Source organism: Lontra canadensis, unplaced genomic scaffold (assembly GCF_010015895.1).
Source record: "Lontra canadensis isolate GAN:19392208 unplaced genomic scaffold, GSC_riverotter_1.0 scaffold60, whole genome shotgun sequence".
Lineage (NCBI taxonomy): Eukaryota > Metazoa > Chordata > Mammalia > Carnivora > Mustelidae > Lontra > Lontra canadensis.
This window is the reverse complement of record NW_022631054.1, coordinates 9,978,616-9,995,666: the sequence shown is the minus strand read 5'-3', so window position 1 is coordinate 9,995,666 and position 17,051 is coordinate 9,978,616. Positions and strand designations below refer to the sequence as shown.

Below are 17,051 nucleotides of genomic sequence, written 5' to 3'. Positions count from 1 at the left end.
CAGATCTTTCTCTCCCCAACCAGACTGAGAACATCCCGGAGAGCAGGAAGCATACACTGAGAAGCCTTGCATCCCCTCTCAGGGTTAAGCACACAGTGCTGCTCACCAAGTATTTTTTCCATGAGGAAAAAAAAGCTTTCTGTCACCTGAAGGAGTGCCTCCAGTCTTAGAAGCCTGCCTCTAAGAAATGCCTCAGGCCTGTTCAGAAAAATAAATCACAGTGGGAGAGCCTGGAAGAGCCTCTGGGGCTCTCAGTAACTCAACCAACTTAGCTTTTCACACAGGGGTATTAAACGCTCTGCCACCTAGAGCCCTGCTCTTCACAGACCAGTCTGAGCACCAGGCTCCAACAGCAGCCCCTGGCTGAAACACCTGGTGACAATGTCAAATGCCAGTCCCAGGCCAGGCCTCCTGAAGCAAAATCTGCCTTTTAACCAGATCCCGAGGTACCGTGTAGGCACACAAGAGCTGAGAGGCCTGTGGTAGCCCGAGAAGCCCCAGAGCCAAGGGCAGCCCAGCTTTACCAGGACTTCGGCTCTCCGAAGTGCAAGTAGTTGATGCTGTAGAGGTCCATGTCTTCGGTGTGCCAGGCAAAGGAGGTCTTCCACATGCCAAAGTACAGGTACGGGGTGTTCACACCCTCGATGGTGATCCCACTCTCCTTCTCCACCAGGTCCAGGATTGTTTTCAGTCGGCCGATATTCCACTCATCCACATGCTGCAAAGAAAATCACAGTTAAGGGCAATTATAGTAAAAATAAACTAAGGCTCTTAACCTACAAATCACAGAAGAGGCAATGGGTGACCTGCCACCTCTAATGAAAGATGTGGAATAATGTGGAAACAGCCTCGACCCCAAAACCACAGCCCCCCTCACTCACTCTTCACAGCCACCACTGGAACGGACGCAATTAGACCTCCAAAGGCCAAATACCACTTGGTAAAGAAACCAGGATATGAAAGACGAATCAGAAGGGAACAGCCAGCCTGTTCTTAACCCCAGGAGGAGGAGTTTGATCTGAAGCTAAAGAAACTTATATCAAAATAGGAAAGAACTCTTAACGCTACCAAAAATACAACATGGTAATTAACTATCCCAATTTCGGACTCTTTAACCCCAATTTCTACTGGGCAGTGTCTTCCGTAAAAAGTCTACAGTGTCACCCAAATACTCTTCCTAAACTGTAATGGTCTGCTAGGAGCCCACCTCTCATAAATCCCTTCTGGATTATCGTGCCCGGCTTTTGTACCTCGCCGTCGCAGACCTTTATAGTATCTGCCTGCCATTTACATCTGTAAGTTTCACTTTCCATCACTCAAAAAATTGCCATGAAAAAAACTTGAGATCTATTTAAATCCCTTCCTTCCAGTAATTTACAAAAACATTAAATTAATCTGAGTGATAATCCCTCCAACTCCCTACAGATTTTTTAATCATCCAAAAACCATCCCAAATATTCCTTCCTAAGACTGTTATCTAAGGCTGTTCTTTAAGCCGAAAAACACCACACCCCACTCCAATGCATTCTGTTATAATAGCTTCTGCTAAAGAATCTTGTTTGGGGGGCGCCTGGGTGGCTCAGTCGTTAAACGTCTGCCTTCTGCTCAGGTCATGATCCTAGGGTCCTGGGATCCAGCCCGGCATCAGGCTCCCTGCTCAGCGGGAGGCCTCTTTTCCCTCTCCCACTCGCCCTGCTTGTATTCCCTCTCTAGCTCTCTCTGTGTCAAATAAATAAATAAAATCTTTAAAAAAAAAAAAAAGAAATCTTGTTTGAGGATTCTGAAAATCTAAATACGTTTCTCTTCTTAAATATCCACCCCTTTCACTAGATTAGTCAGTGATCTTTTTTCTGTAGGAACCACACTGCCTCTCCCCCAACGTTTTCATTAACTGTGATCCCACCTTTTGAAGAACTCATCAGCTACCACCCACAGACTATTCTAACAGCCCTTGCAAAGAACACCACATCGCCCAATTCACATGCAGAGTGGGAGAAATAAAATTCAGTCACATGCAAAAATACCCACAATTAAGTAAGCTTGGCACATCAGCCCTTGGTGGAGGGTTCTTTGCAAAGCCACTCATTCAGAAAGCAGCTTTTAGGTGCCTACTATGTGCTGGGCAGATAAAAATGGTATTAAATTGGGGCGCCTAAAAAAAATTGGGGCGCCTGGGTGGCTCAGTTGGTTGAATGACTGCCTTCGGCTCAGGTCATGATCCTGGTGTCCCAGGATGGAGTCCCGTATCGGGATCCCTGCTTGGCAGGAGTCTGCTTCTCCCTCTGACTCTCTCTCCCCTCTCATGCTCTCTCCCCCTCACTCTCTCAAGCAACTAGTCTTTAAAAAAAATGTTTTTTTAAATGGTATTAAATCACAAAACCGCTGCTGTTTCCAGTGAGTCTCACCTTTTCATAGAGAGTGCCATTCACATCTGCACCATAGATTGGGGGATTGAACGTGAGATTTTTCCAGTATTTCCGTTCAAGCTCTTCAAACTCACTATAGCGTGGGGTACAGTACCTTTCAAAAGTAAACAAAGTATTAACCACTTACCAGGACTAAATTCTTTAGGCACTATGAGCCACACAAGACAGAATCCCCTGTTCTAGGGACAAGATATTTCAGACGAACAAGACTAACACTTCCAGCACCCTATGCAGTGGCTAACTCAACAAATAATCACACCTAAAAACAAAGTATTGTTTTATTATTTTCTTAAAAAGTATTTTGGGCGTCTGGGTCACTCAGTCAGTTAGGCCTCTGCCTTCAGCTCAGGTCATGATCCCAGGGCCCTGGGATAAAGCCCAGAATCAGGCTCTCTGCTCCTCGGGGAGTCCGCCTCTCCCTCTCCCTCTGCCTGTGCTCCCCCTGCCTGTGTGTGTGCACATGCACATGTGCTCTCTCTCTCTCTCTCTCTTGCTCTCTCTGTGTCAAATAAATAAAAAAAACAAACAAAATCTTAAAAAAATAAGATGCTTTAAAAAAAAAGGGAAAAATATATTTTTACGTATGTACTCACAAACATAGCTGTCTGTATGCCTCTATAAAAGCATTAAATATGTCTATTCTTTAGTTCAATTATCACCTTCTAAGAATTTACTCCCAAAAAATCTTTTAAAAATTCAAACCACTCAAAAATTATTACACAGCAATTTAAGAAAAAATAATGTGTAAATCAAATAGATATCTGAAAATGCACATTGTAACTCAAATGGCAAAAAAAAATATGAATGGATATAGTGGAAGTGAAGACCCAAAACAGACTGTGGGGAGACAATGGAATGAATGGGAAAAAATCTTACTTTAAATACGGCCTTACAATTTAATGTCAGCCTACTGAGTAATGAAGTTTGGGATTCTTAAATGCCCTTTGAAATATTTCAAACTCTTCCACCTCCAACTGATCTGCTTTATAAATTCAGATTTTTACTGGCTGGGTTTTCTTAAAGCTGGCTGACCATGCACATAGAAATCAAGGGTAAGGATTTGTTGCATTTCAGATGAAGGGGAAAGACACAGACTTGCTACGTGAAAAAGAGGCATCCTGAAATAAAAGGCCTCCCATATGTTGACAGGAGAAACCAGACACAAGAGACTGAGGCCTCTGGCGGAGCCCCATGAGCCAGAAGGCAGGTGAGCCCAGCCCCAGCACAGAGCTAAAAACCAGACATAAAGAATGGCACAGCCTTTCATCTGCAGAGCTCGTCACACTTCTTCAACATGCTCTTACATAAATTCACTCTTTCAACAGCAGGTTGGTCAGCGATACAGATATTCAAAGAGTTAAGCTCTCAACAGAACTAGAAAACCACATTTTGAATTGTGATAAGTCAAAGGAAAAGGTGGCAAAGCACAGAAACAGAACAAGATCTGATGTGAGAGAGCACGACTGTAAAGCCACGAAGTAGTGCCCTTGGAAGTGTGAAGACTGCCAAGACACACATCCAGCTCTGGGCTCGTTCACAGCAAAGACACAATCTAACATATCTGACTGGCTGAAATCAAGATGTGTACAGATCAAAAGGGCACAGGAAAAAAAAAAAGGAAGAAAAAAGGAAGGAATCTCTTGTGGACACTCAAAATTAAGGAGTAACATGGGAAAGGAAAAGTCCAAAAAAGAGGATTAAGAAAGAGCAGTCAAGGGGCGCCTGGGTGGCTCAGTGGGTTAAGCCTCTGCCTTCAGCTCAGGTCATGATCCCAGGGTCCCGGGATCGAGTCCCGCATTGGGCTCTCTGCTCCGCAGGAAGCCTGCCTCCACCTCTCTCTCTGCCTGCCTCTCTGCCTACTTGTGATCTCTGTCTGTCAAATAAATAAATAAAATCTTTAAAAAAAAAAAAAAAGAAAAGAAAAGAAAGAAAGAAAGAGCAGTCAAGGGGCACCTGGGTGGCTCAGTGGGTTAAAGCCTCTGCCTTCGGCTCAGGTCATGATCCCAGGATCCTGGGATGGAGCCCCACATCGGGCTCTCTGCTCTGCAGGGAGCCTGCTTCCTCCTCTCTGTCTGTCTGTCTCTCTCTCTCTCTCTCTGCCTGCCTCTCTGCCTACTTGTGATCTATGTCTGTCAAATAAATAAAATCTTAAAAAAAAAAAAAAAGAAAGAAAGAGCAGTCAAGGGCTCAAGAGGGAACCACAAAATCATCTTCTGTAAATCTGAGATCGAATGAAAGCTAAATATTCAAAACAACAGAGAAGAAACGGGGGAAAACCGAGGGCCTACACAAAGGCGTGTCTAAGAGAGATAAGGATGTATGGATGATGAACGAAGGCAAAGAAAGTAACAACCAGCATGGCAGTTTTTTTTTTTTTTTTTTTTTTTTTTTTTTTTTTTAAAGATTTTATTTATTTATGAGAGAGAGAGCACAGGCAGACAGAATGGCAGGCAGAGGCAGAGGGAGAAGCAGGCTCCCTGCAGAGCAAGGAGCCCGATGTGGGACTCGATCCCAGGACGCTGGGATCATGACCCGAGCCGAAGGCAGCTGCTTAACCAACTGAGCCACCCAGGCGTCCCCCAGCATGGCAGTTTATTCACACTTTGTTACGTCCAAACATAAAGGAGACAGTGGCTGGACGGGTGGTGAGGAGTTTGAGCATGATAAAAGACAGAAGCACCCAGAAGGAAGAGAAGAAACTATAAGGGCCAGCTTTCAATAAGCAGGTGTTATTAACACACCTGGCAAAAACTCCTTCTGAACCAACTCCCAACTTTCTCTTTGCAACTCTGCAACTTACCAAAGTCAGAGAATGATCCCACTTCTGCGGGAAGAACAGTGGGATTACTTTAGGTAAGAATATGGATGCATTTAGAATGTGACGCAGTACTGAGAATAGTAAGGACACTTCCATAAAAAGAGCAGAAGGGGAGACAGAGCTAGGGCTGAGCACACCGCCCTTCAGTGGCACAGCAGCTGGGTTAGGAGACAGCCATGAGGATGAGACGTTCACTCCTAGACCCTATGAAGGGTAGGAAGAGACAGCTTTCCACTCACTTATCACTATTGGCTATCTTGCGGAACTCACGAACAGTCATGGCTTTCTTCTGTATGTTGTACTGAGTGAAGAGGCCAGACTGCCCCGTCACCAGCTGCTGGATGGGGGCAGGAATGACCAGATCATCAATATCATCGTAGGATGCTCGTGGCTTCCACTCCTTTGGAGGAACGACCTGTAGGGAACACAAGAAACAAAGAGATCAGAAAGCTGGCAAGCTGGTCACAGTCCAGGATGTGGGTGGGCTGCTATCCAACCAGCCGATTTTACTATAAAGTGACTCTGATTTAACACAGCAAGTTACACTGATGTGCTAGCCCTGATCTAGTTTGGCCACCAACTGGCTGCCTCGTTGCAATGACCAAAGATAAGTAATACTCATTCTCAGCTCTGTATCTTATCCGGACACCAAGACAGAAGGCTGAAGAGCTGATTGTCTCTTAATCTTAACAGAAAGTGCACATGAAGAACCAACTTGCTCTCAGGCTGCTGGATGGGACTGAAATGAGAACAAGAGAAGGTGGAAGGTCTAAGCCCTCAGTGACAGGTAAAACCACTAAAGCACACATCACCATGTGGATGGAAGCAGCACAGCACCTGGCCCTGGGACACTGGCTCTTTACTTCCCTTTAGAGATGCCAAGCAGCTCTCCTCCTACCCGAAAGATGCTTCAGACGTTAACGAAAGGAATTAACTTGCAAACAGGACAGTATACACTGAGCATCCTGACTGGCTTTCATTCCCCATTTAGGAAAAATTCCTGCGGCCCTGTCATAAAACCCATGTAGAATCACCCCACCCAACCTCACCTTGGCCAGCCCAGCCCGATGAGCTCCTTGGGACTCAATGTAGGCCATGTATCGACTGAAGTTCCGGAACTCCTCCATGGTTGGGTAAAAGGTCATTATCCGAGCACTGGGATTCAGAGCTTCAGATTCAGAAGCCATCTTCCCTCCTTTCTGAGGTCACTTTGGTCAGACAGGAACCTGAAGAAATACATTAAGAACATACAATGTGGGGCACCTGGGTGGCTTAGTGGGTTAAAGCCTCTGCCTTCGGCTCAGGTCATGATCCCAGAGTCCTGGGATCGAGCCCCACATGGGGTTCTCTGCTCAGCAGGGAGCCTGCTTCCCCTCCTCTCTCTGCCTGCCTCTCTGCCTACTTGTAATCTCTGTCAAATAAATAAATAAAAACTTTATTTAAAAAAAAAAAAAAGAACACAGAATGTAATTAGAACTAAATGGTGGGAATGTCAGGGGAATGGGTATATGAGGGATGAATATTAAGGAGGCAGGGCACTTGTTGTGAACACTGGGTGTTGTAAATAAGTGATGAATCACTAAATTCTACACCTGAAACTAATATTACACTCTACGTTAGCTGACTGGAATTTAAATAAAACTTGAGAAAGAAAGAAAAAAAAATGCTGGGAATGTCAGTGCTGAAACAGTAAAAGGTGTAGAAATCCTGAAGAAGCATTAAGACCTCGCAGCTGGAATCTGCCTCTAGGTAGGTTATTTAAGTGAACAAGAATACAAATAGAAAAGGCTCTGCTTAAAAGAATCCAATGTATTGGGGCACCTGGGTGGCTCAGTCGTTAAGCGTCTGCATTCAGCTCAGATCATGATCCGAGGCTGGGATCGTGCCCCACATCCGGCTCCCTGCTTAGCGGGAAGCCTGATTGTCCCTCTCCCACTTTCCCTGCTTGTGTTCCCTCTCTGGCTGTGGTTCTGTGTGTCAAATAAGTAAATAAAATCTTTAAAAAGAAAGAAAGAAAGAAAGAAAGGAAGGAAGGAAGGAAGGAAGGAAGGAAGGAAGGAAGGAAGGAAGAGAGAGAAAGAATGAAAGAGAGAAAAGAATTCAATGTATCAAAATTGTATGTAATCAAATCTCACAAAATGGAAACACTGTTTCAGCTAAAATTTGTTACTAAATTGTTGGTCCCATTTAACAATTCTACAGCTGCCCTGCCCCTTTTACTCCTATCTTTCAAGTTCCTCCCTATTCACCTCTGATAATTGCTTGGGTTGGGGGGGTGGTGTTAATGTATTACAACCAGATTTATTTATTTTTTTAACAACTAGATTTAAAAAACAACAGGGGAGGGGCACCTGGGTGGCTCAGTCGTTAAGCCTCTGCCTTCAGCTTAGGTCATGATCCCAGGTTTCCGGCACTGAGCTCCACATAGGGCTCCCTGCTCTGTGGGAAGCCTCCTCCTCCCTCTCCCACTCCCCCTCCCCCTGCTTGTGTTCCCTCTCTAGCTGTGTGTCTCTCTGTCAAATAGGTAAATAAAATCTTTAAAAACAACAACAACCACCTATGGGCTCCCATTTAGGGCACAACTTTAAAAGTTTAGGGCACAACTTTAAAATAGGACTCTAGATTCCTAAGGAAAGATATTCGGGTACAAGATTACAAAGCTTAAGAGTTAAAAAAGTACTCTGATGCTAGTATTTCAAACCCTAAACTGAAACTGTTCTACCTAAACCAAAATGTCATTTCAGCAGTACCACAGGAGGTCAAGCTAGAGACTAGTTCAACTGCACCATACCCAGAATTCAAAGGACAAAATTTAAATGGGCAATACACTGACAATACAGGACAAACTTCAAACTGATTGGAAAAGGTGAAATACTGTTTCTAGATGAGGCCAGCAACTAAGTGGGTGCATCCCAGTGCCTGGTAACACAATAGACTATTCCAACCAAGTAAGAACCAAGCACACCAGCTGAAAGGAGTCACTTTAGAAGCAAAAACATCTCCCTCAACTCCCTCAACTCCCCGAATCTGGGCTCCAAACCCATGGCAGTTCAGCTCCAAGAGTTCCCCTGAGAGCTGAAGAACTCAGAAGGGAAGCAACTGCCTCAAGCAACTGCCTCCAACCTACCAGCAACCTACTAACAGACTAGCAAGACAGCATGGCACAGAACTGTCTAAGGAAGGAGAGAAGACAAGCCTTACTACCCACATCTCTCAAGCTTCCATTTCACCAAAAACAAAGTATGTTCTTGGCCAGGAGCTTTTCGTGCACCTCACAAAAACTTTACATGGAAGGTATACGACTATCCCCGTTTTACATGGCAGGTCATCACCCCACCGTCGTGCAATGCACTCCCAGTGCTTCTGCCATTATCCTATGCTGCCTACATCATAATTTCCACCTAGACTAAGCCCTTTGCCAGGGAAGATCCAAGTGTGGAGGCACCTCAAGTTTAACCAATTTCGAAGACCCTCTTTCTTAAAAACACAAAGTATCTTACTTCAGCCAAATTTTACAAAAACATATAATCATGAGAACAGGGTGTTAGGCCCCATCACCCGGGCGCCTCTGGACTTAGTCATCTTTGTATGCCTAGAACCTAGAACAATGCACAGCACAGAGCAGATGCTCGGGAACTGTTGAATAACTGATTTCCTCGCCCCCACTTCAGTTGCTCATTGCCCTTCTTCAACCCTAGGATTCCCTTCCCCCAACCTATTCTCTGGGGAAAGCTCCTGTTCCCTGACTCCTTCATTTCCCCCATTCAGCAACAAAGCCTAGTGGTTGAAGAGCCCCGGCTCCGGAATCAAAACAACTCTGAATTCAGATCCGGTCTCTTCCATTTATTAGCTATGTGACCTTGGCTGTGTGAGTTGCTCAAGTCTCAGTTTTCCCACCTGTAAAATGGGGATCCCAACCTCCTGGCCCAGCAGGGTTGCTGTGATTAACTCAGATGATGCAAGCGAAACGCTAAGCACTAGGCCCGGTACTTAGTAACTCAATAAAGGTCGCTGTAGCTAACAACCTCCTCTAACTCCCGCCCCCTCCCCTCGCAGGTGCCCCCGCGGGTACCACTCCCAAGGCAGCCCCCCGCTCCCAAGGTCCCCGAACCTCACCGCGTAGAGGCACAGCCCCTCCCGGCCCCGCCGCCTAGGCGAGTGAGGCCCGGCCGCAGGAAGAAGAAAATAAGGCCCAGTACACCCGCCTCCCTTCCCGATGTGCATTGGCCATAAGAGATTAGAAAGGACCAATCTCAGGACCCATTTTAGAAGTTCCTGTTCCCATTGGCCAAGAACCATGCCTATCACTCTCCGCTGACGGCAAACCCCCGCCCCTCCCCCCATCGGAGCTCACGGTCACGGCCACAGCAGCAACAAACCTAAAGGATTCCAAAACGGCATCGTTCTTACCTAAAGCCCACTGCCCCGGCAGGGCTAAGGCTTGGCTCCTGCTGTCGCCGCTAGCCGTACCTACCGCTTTTCCAGCCGGCGGAGGACGAAGCTCCGCCTCCTCCAAAAAGTCGGTCCTCGCGCAGACGCACAGCGTCAACCAATCTGAGGGCCGCTATCACTCCTCAAACAGCCAATGAGCACGCGCTGCAGTCGCCCAAAAGTCCGGGCATATCAGTCTGCTCAGCCTATGAGCGCCGGGTCGGGCTGTTGCCAGGAGGAAACGCTGTACAGCTCGGGACTGCGGCCACTGAGCATCTTGGCTGAATCGCGGGGCTGGCCAATCATAGGAGGGCTTCTGGCCGCCCATAGCTAATCAGCATTGAAAAAGGCGAGCGCCTAGAAATGGGATGGTCGGGTCGGGTGGGGACAGTGAGATTATTGTAGGTGTTACTAATGAAAGGGTGGGGCACGGTCTTTGCAGAGTGAGTAGGACCCTTGCCTAAAGTGGACGTGCGCTGGAGCCGTTAGGGGCAGCTTCCGAGATCAAGCAGTTTCTGATAAGGTGACCAACTTGTCCCGTTTTGCCCGAGATTGCCTTGGTTTTGAAAACTGAAAGTCCCGTATCATGGGCAACCTCTCACTAGCCGGCAAGATGAGACGTTTCCTGAAAGGAGCAGTTCCTGAAGGGGAAAGAGCTCTGGGGGAGGGGAGATGTCCTTAGGGTCATTAAAAAGCAGTTCTTCAATGAGCGGGGATTTGGGGGTCATTAGGAGCAACTCTTGGGGCGGGGGAGAAGATCGTGGGAGTCATTAGACGTACTTCTGGAGAGTTGAGGGGGTACCTAGAAGTCATTAGGAACTGTTCCTAAGGGGCACTGAGTCGCTCTAAGGAGCTCCCAGATTATTAGGGATGATGGGCGAGGAAGCCTGCAGGACGCTCAGATAGGTTCGGTAGAAAAGTGGAATTCTCACAACCAGAATAATTAAAAAATGTCCAAAATTACCCATGCTACAGCATGCCTTTTGACCCCATTGACCTGGACATGGATACAGTTGCTAGTACTGCTGTGACTACCAACTATTCTGAATTCGATCTTGCTACATTTCCCAGCACTGCCAAAGAGGATTTTCCAGGATCGCTGCTACTTTGTATCACAAGCTTCCAGTTGGTGTGAGCACATGATAGTTGAAGCCTAAGTCAGGCTCTCTTGACATTTTCTCATTTCCCTGATCAGTTTATCTTAGTGACCTTTTAAAGCTCATCTTTCCTGTCCCACCCCTTAATTCATAACAAAATTAATCATAGTGAACAAAGCCAAAGATGGGATTACCTTTGGATGTGGGACAGGGAATGATGGGAGAGAAGCCTAAAAAATGCTTCCGGGGTGTTTGGGTATTAATAATGTGGGAGGGTTTTTTGTTTGTTTTTGGGTGTTTGTTTTGTTTATTTTAGTATTTTTTTTTTAAGATTATTAATTTATTGGGGCACCTGGGTGGCTCAGTGGGTTAAAGCCTCCGCCTTCGGCTTAGGTCATGATCCTGGGGTCCTGGGATTGAGCACCATGTCCGGCTCTCTGCTCAGCAGGGAGCCTGTTTCCTCCTCTCTCTCTGCCTGCCTCTGCCTACTTGTGATCTCTGTCAGATAAATAAATAAAATCTTTAAAAATTTTTAATTTATTTGACAGAGACACAGAGAGAGAGGGAGCATAAGTGGGGAGAGTGGGAGAGGGAGAAGCAGGTTTCCTGCTGAGCAGGGAGGCCCACAGGGTCCCAGGACCCTGGGATCATGACCTGAGTCAAAGGCAGACACTTAACGATTGAGCCACCCAGGCACCCATTTTACTAGTGTTCTGTTTCTTGATCTGGATGGTGATTATTACACTGGTGTGTTCACATTTAAAATTTTCATTGAACTGTACACTTATAAGTTGTCCATAACATTCAACGTACATGATACCTTAATTTTCTAAAAGATTGACTTACTGGGGTGCCTGGGTGGCTCAGTGGGTTAAAGCCTCTGCCTTCGGCTCAGGTCATGATCCCAGGGTCCTGGGATCGAGCCCCGCATCAGGATCTCTGCTCAGCAGGTAGCCTGCTTCCCCCTCTCTCTCTGCCTGCCTCTCTGTCTACTTGTGATCTCTGTCAAATAAATAAATATTAAAAAAAAAAAAAGATTGACTTATTTATTCTGGGGGGGAGTGAATGAGAGTCCCAAGCAGACTCCACACTGAATGCAGAGCCCAACTTAGGGCTTGATCCCACACCCCTGAGATCATGACCTGAGCTGGAACCAAGAGTCAGATGTGTGTAACCGACAGAGCCACCCAGGTGCCCCATGATACCTTAAATTTTTAAATCACAAAATTAAGGGACTCCTGGGTGGTTCAGTCGATAGGTGTCTACCTTCAGCTAGGGTCATGGTCCCAGGGTCCTGGGATCAAGACCCACATCAGGCTCCCTGCTTGTTGGGGAGCCTGCTTCTCCCTCACCCTCTGCCTGCTGCTCTTCCTATTTGTGCTAGCTCTCTCTCTCTCAAATAAATAAATAAAATCTTTTTTAAAAATTACAAGGGCGCCTGGGTGGCTCAGTTGGTTAAGCGACTGCCTTCGGCTCAGGTCATGATCCTGGAGTCCTGGGATCGAGTCCCACATCAGACTCCCTGCTCGGCAGGGAGTCTGCTTCTCCCGCTGATCTCTCTCCTCTCATGCTCGCTCGCTCTCTCTCAAATAAATAAATAAAATCATTAAAAAAAAATTTTTTTTTTAAATTACAAATATTGGGGCACCTGGGTGGCTCAGTGGGTTAAGCCTCTGCCTTTGGCTCAGGTCATGATCCCAGGGTCTGGGGATCGAGCCCCACATCAGGTTCTCTGCTCAGTGGGGAGCCAGCTTCCCCGCCCCCCGCCTGCCTCTCTGCCTACTTCTGATCTCTGTCTGTCAAATAAATAAATAGAATCTTTAAACATTTTTCTAAAAATTACAAAATTAATTTTTAAAAGATTTTATTTGAGAGAGGTACACAGAGCAAGTAAGAGAGCGAGAGAGAGAGCATGAGCAAGGGGGTGGGGCAGAGGTTGAGAAGCAGACTCCCCAGTGAGCAGGGAGCCCAACTGGATCCCAGCCCTCTGGGATCATGATCTGAGTCCAAGGCAGACGCTCAACCAACTGAGCCACCCAGGTGTCCCCAAAATTAATTTTTAACTTAAAAAATATTTAAAGAACTGAAAATTCCTGCTGTCCTCATGGTGCTCTGTCTTTTGGGCTCTTGTCTCCTTTACAAACTCTCCTTAGGGGTTTCTGATTTCACAAGTCACTAGCAGTATGACCTGGGGCAAGTTACTTAACTTCTCTAATCCTCGATTATAACTAAAATTGGAACAGTACTTCCCTTTCTTGGTTGTGAGAGCTGAATGAGATAATGCAGGTAAAGTACTACGAAGTCAAATTGGCACGTATTAAGTGCTCCGTAAATGTTAGCTTCGGAATGGATGATGATGGTGGTGGTAAGAATACAAAGCACTTAACATAAAGCCTGAAACAAGAGCTCAAAACACTTACACTCTCAAGCTTCACTCATGTGCACATGATGACACCCATTCTGTACTCCAGCATAATCTTCTCCCCTGTGTTCAGACCCAAACATCCACCCATCTCTGGATCCCTCCCCCTGGATTCCTATGAGCACCTAAAACCCACCCACGTGCCCAATAGAGAATGAATGTATTTGCCCCACAAATGAGCTCCACCTCTTAGGTTTTGCATCTGAATTCCTGGGGAGGTCATCTACCCGGTCGGTCGCCTGAGCCAGAGGCCCGTGTGTAACTAAGGACTCCTTGCTGCAGTCCATGACCTCACCCCATACAGAGGTCCACAAACAAATGTTCCACAAGTGCCTGGATTTGTTTACATGTCCATCCTCCTCCATTAGAAAAATCTCTCAAGGGTCTCACTTCAGTCTTATTGATACTATCATTGAGGAATGTGTTCTATTACCAGAAATAAAAAACCCTAGCAACAGTGCCTTAAATAAATACAAGGGTTTTTTCCTCATGTGCAGTAAGAAGTCTGAAGGGAGGTATTTAATGGTATTGGCTCAATGCTCAACAAAGTCACCAAAGAAAAAGCCTGCTTTCACCTTTGTCTATATTTCACAACCTGGTTTTGGCCCTCAGAGGTGTGCTCCTCATGGTGGTCAGGGGACTGCTGAAGCTCCAGACATCCCATCCTCATTCATGGGGATAAGGAGGAAGGGGACGGTGTCAGCAGCAACTACGCCTCCTATCAGACCCAGCAAAAAGTCTCCTGAAATGGGGCACCTGACTGGCTTAGCTGGTGGAGCCATGAGATCAAGACCCATGTTGGGTATAGAGTTTATTTTAAGAGAAAAAAAAAATTTAACTACATTTATTTAAGATTTACTTAGGTATTTGAGAGAGTGTGTGAGCATGCAGAGGAGAGGGGCAGAGGGAGAGAAATGGTGTAAGTGGACTTCACACTGAGCGCCAAGCCCATGCAGGCTCAATCTCATGCAGGGCTAGCTTGGGACCTAAGCCAAGACCAAGAGCTGGATGCTTAACTGACTGTGCCACCCACGTGCCCCTAAAATTAAGTACATTTATTGAGCACTTATTATGTTCCAGGCACTATGTTAAGTGCTTTATATATACACAAATTGTTTACACTCTCATTGACATTTTTCTTTTTATAAAAACAACTTTACTGAGGTATAATTTATATAACATAAAATCTGCCCATTTTAAGGGTATAATTGAATGATTTTTAATTAAATTAATTAAGTTGTGCCACCACCAACCAGTCCAGTTTTAGTACATTTCCATCACCTCAGTAAGACCCTTGTGCCCAGTTACAATCACTGTCCTTACTACCAGCCCCAGGCAACCATTCATGTACTTCCTGTCTGTATAAATCTGCATTTTTTTAGACATATAAATAGAATTATACAAATAGAACTATACAATATGCAGTGTTTGTAACAGGCTTTTTTTTTTTTTTTTAAGTAATCTCTGCACCCAACCTGTGGCTTGAGCTCACAACCCTGAGAACAAGAGCCCCATGCTCTATCTACTATGCCAAACAGGTGCCCTCCTGTTGTACCATTATTGGCTAGGGTGCCATGGGAAGTTACTCAGCAGAAAGGAGGAGGGGAAGGGACAAAAGCGGGGAAGGAATGTGTTTTGTTTTGCAAAACCAACAGTTTCAGCCAAGGAGACACCCAACTCGGTTTTTCACCTGATCACCCCTTACATGAGCCAGTTTGAGATGGATTGGAGCTCCAGACCTACAGAGAATCACCCCCTCTCCCCGTCCCGCCCTCGTTGTCCTGAAGTTACCTTTAGTTCATTATTATTATTATTGAAGATATTATTTATTTATTTGTCAGAGAGAGAGAGTGAACGCGCACAAGCAGGGGGAGCTGCAGGCAGAGGGAGAAGCAAGCTCCCGCTGAGCAGGGAGCCCAATGCGGGACTCAATCCAGAACCCTGGGGTCAGGACTCAAGCTAAAGGCAGATGCTTAACCCACTGAGCCACTCAGGCGTCCCGCCTTTAGGTCTTCTTAATACTAAGATCTTCTCCTTTGTGTGGAGTTTTTTGCCATTTTTTTGTTTTGTTTTCCTCCATTTTTTTTTAAAGATTTTATTTATTTGTCAGACAGAGAGAGAGTGCAAGCAGAGGGAATGACAGGCAGAGGAAAAAGCAGGCTCCCCGCTGAGCAGAGAAACCCCCCCCCCCCCCCCCGCCCTAGTGTGGGACTGGATCCCAGAGCCCTAGGATCGTGTCCTGAACTGAATGAAGGCAGACGCTTAACCAACTAAGCCATCCAGGCACCCCTGTTTTCCTCCATTTTTCTAACATAAGATGGATGCACCAGTGTGTTGACATGCTAGGAAGGCACAATTGAACGGAATTGAATTGCACAATTGAAAATGCTTGTACAGGGCGCCTGGGTGACTCAGTGGGTTAAGCCGCTGCCTTTGGCTCAGGTCATGATCTCAGGGTCCTGGGATCAAGCCCCACATCGGGCTCTCTCCTCAGCGGGGAGCCTGCTTCCCTTCCTCTCTCTCTACCTGCCTCTCTGCCTGCTTGTGATCTCTGTCAAATAAATAAAATCTTTAAAAAAAAAAATGCTTGTACAATCTCCCAGACCCCGCCCCCTATTAAACTGAATAAAAATGTCCTCTGCCAGCCCAATGGGGAGACGGTGCTTTAAGCACTATCTCTCCCTCTCCATACTTGTAGCAAGTAATAAAAAGTTATTTGCTTTCAACAGTTTCTTGGGTTGTGTTCAATTTGATAAGCTCTCCAAGGGGCAAACCCTCTGAGTTAGGTTACAGTACTGATTGACATTTGGGCGGTTTCCACTTTTTGGCTATTCTGAATAGAGCTTCTATAAACATTTATGTGAAAATCTTTGTGTTGACCATGTGTTTTCATTTCTCTTGGGTAGATAATTAAGGGTGGAATTTCTGGTTGCAAAGTAAATCTATGTTTATCTTTTAAGAAACCACCAAACTGTTTTCCAAAATGGTTGTACCACTTCACATTTCCATGAATAATAGACAAGGGTCCCCATTTCTCACATCCTTGTCAACATTTGTTATTGTCTGTCTTTCTGATTATAGCCATTCTAATGAATGTTAAGTGGTATCCATTAGGGATTTGATTTGCATTTCTCTAATGATTAATGATGTTGAACATCTTTTCATATGCTTATTAGCCATTCATACATCTTCTCTGGTGAAATATCCATTTAAATCTTTTGTCCATTTTTTAATTGAATTGTCTTAACATTGAGTTGCAAGAGTTCTTTATATATTCTGGATACAAGTTCTTTATCAGATATTGGCTTTGTAAATATTTTCTCTCATTCTGTGGCCTGTCTTTTCGTTTTAATAGTGTCCTTTTTTTTTTAAGATTTTATGCATTTATTTGACAGAGAGAGACAGAGCAAGAGAGGGTACACAAGCAGGGGGAATGGGGGAGGGAGAAGAAGGCCTCCCACCGAGCAGGGAGCCCAATGCAGGGCCAGATCCCAGAACTCTGGGATCAGGACCTGAGCTGAAGGCAGACAATGACTGAGCCACCCAGGCGCCCCTAATAGTGTCCTGAAACACAAACGTTTTTAATTTTGACAAAATCTAATTTATTGAAAAAAAATTTTTAATGAATTGTGCATTGACATGAACATGTATATAGTTCTGCTCTGCTTGCAAAATACATCCTGAATCCAGCACTTCCTTCCACTTCTGGGCCAAGCTACCATCACCTTTAGCATGATCAGGATACCTCTCTCTGCTACTGCCCGTGCCCGTTACAGTCTCCCCAGCACAGCCAGCTGAGTGATTCTTTAATACTAGAAGCCAAATCATGTTGCTCTTTCTCTTAAAAACATCAAACG

The 17,051-nt window shown here is 45.5% G+C and overlaps 1 protein-coding gene across 3 annotated transcripts in view; it reads right to left on the bottom strand.

Moving 5' to 3' along the window:
* KDM4A (lysine demethylase 4A) overlaps window positions 1-9,762 on the bottom strand; it is a 45,368-nt gene extending 35,606 nt beyond the window's left edge. Inside the window, exons 1-5 of one of the 3 annotated variants that reach the window (XM_032877537.1) lie at window positions 9,655-9,762; window positions 6,294-6,470; window positions 5,484-5,659; window positions 2,406-2,520; window positions 525-718 (exon numbers count right to left, since the gene is read on the bottom strand). In XM_032877537.1, coding sequence (XP_032733428.1) covers window positions 525-718; window positions 2,406-2,520; window positions 5,484-5,659; window positions 6,294-6,431 — 623 coding nt within the window. In that variant the 5' untranslated portion in view covers window positions 6,432-6,470; window positions 9,655-9,762. Of the gene's footprint in view, window positions 1-524; window positions 719-2,405; window positions 2,521-5,483; window positions 5,660-6,293; window positions 6,471-9,360; window positions 9,458-9,654 lie in introns of those variants that run through there. The other 2 variants (XM_032877536.1, XM_032877538.1) reach the window with 2 other exon arrangements.
* Between the last annotated feature and the right edge of the window lie 7,289 nt (window positions 9,763-17,051).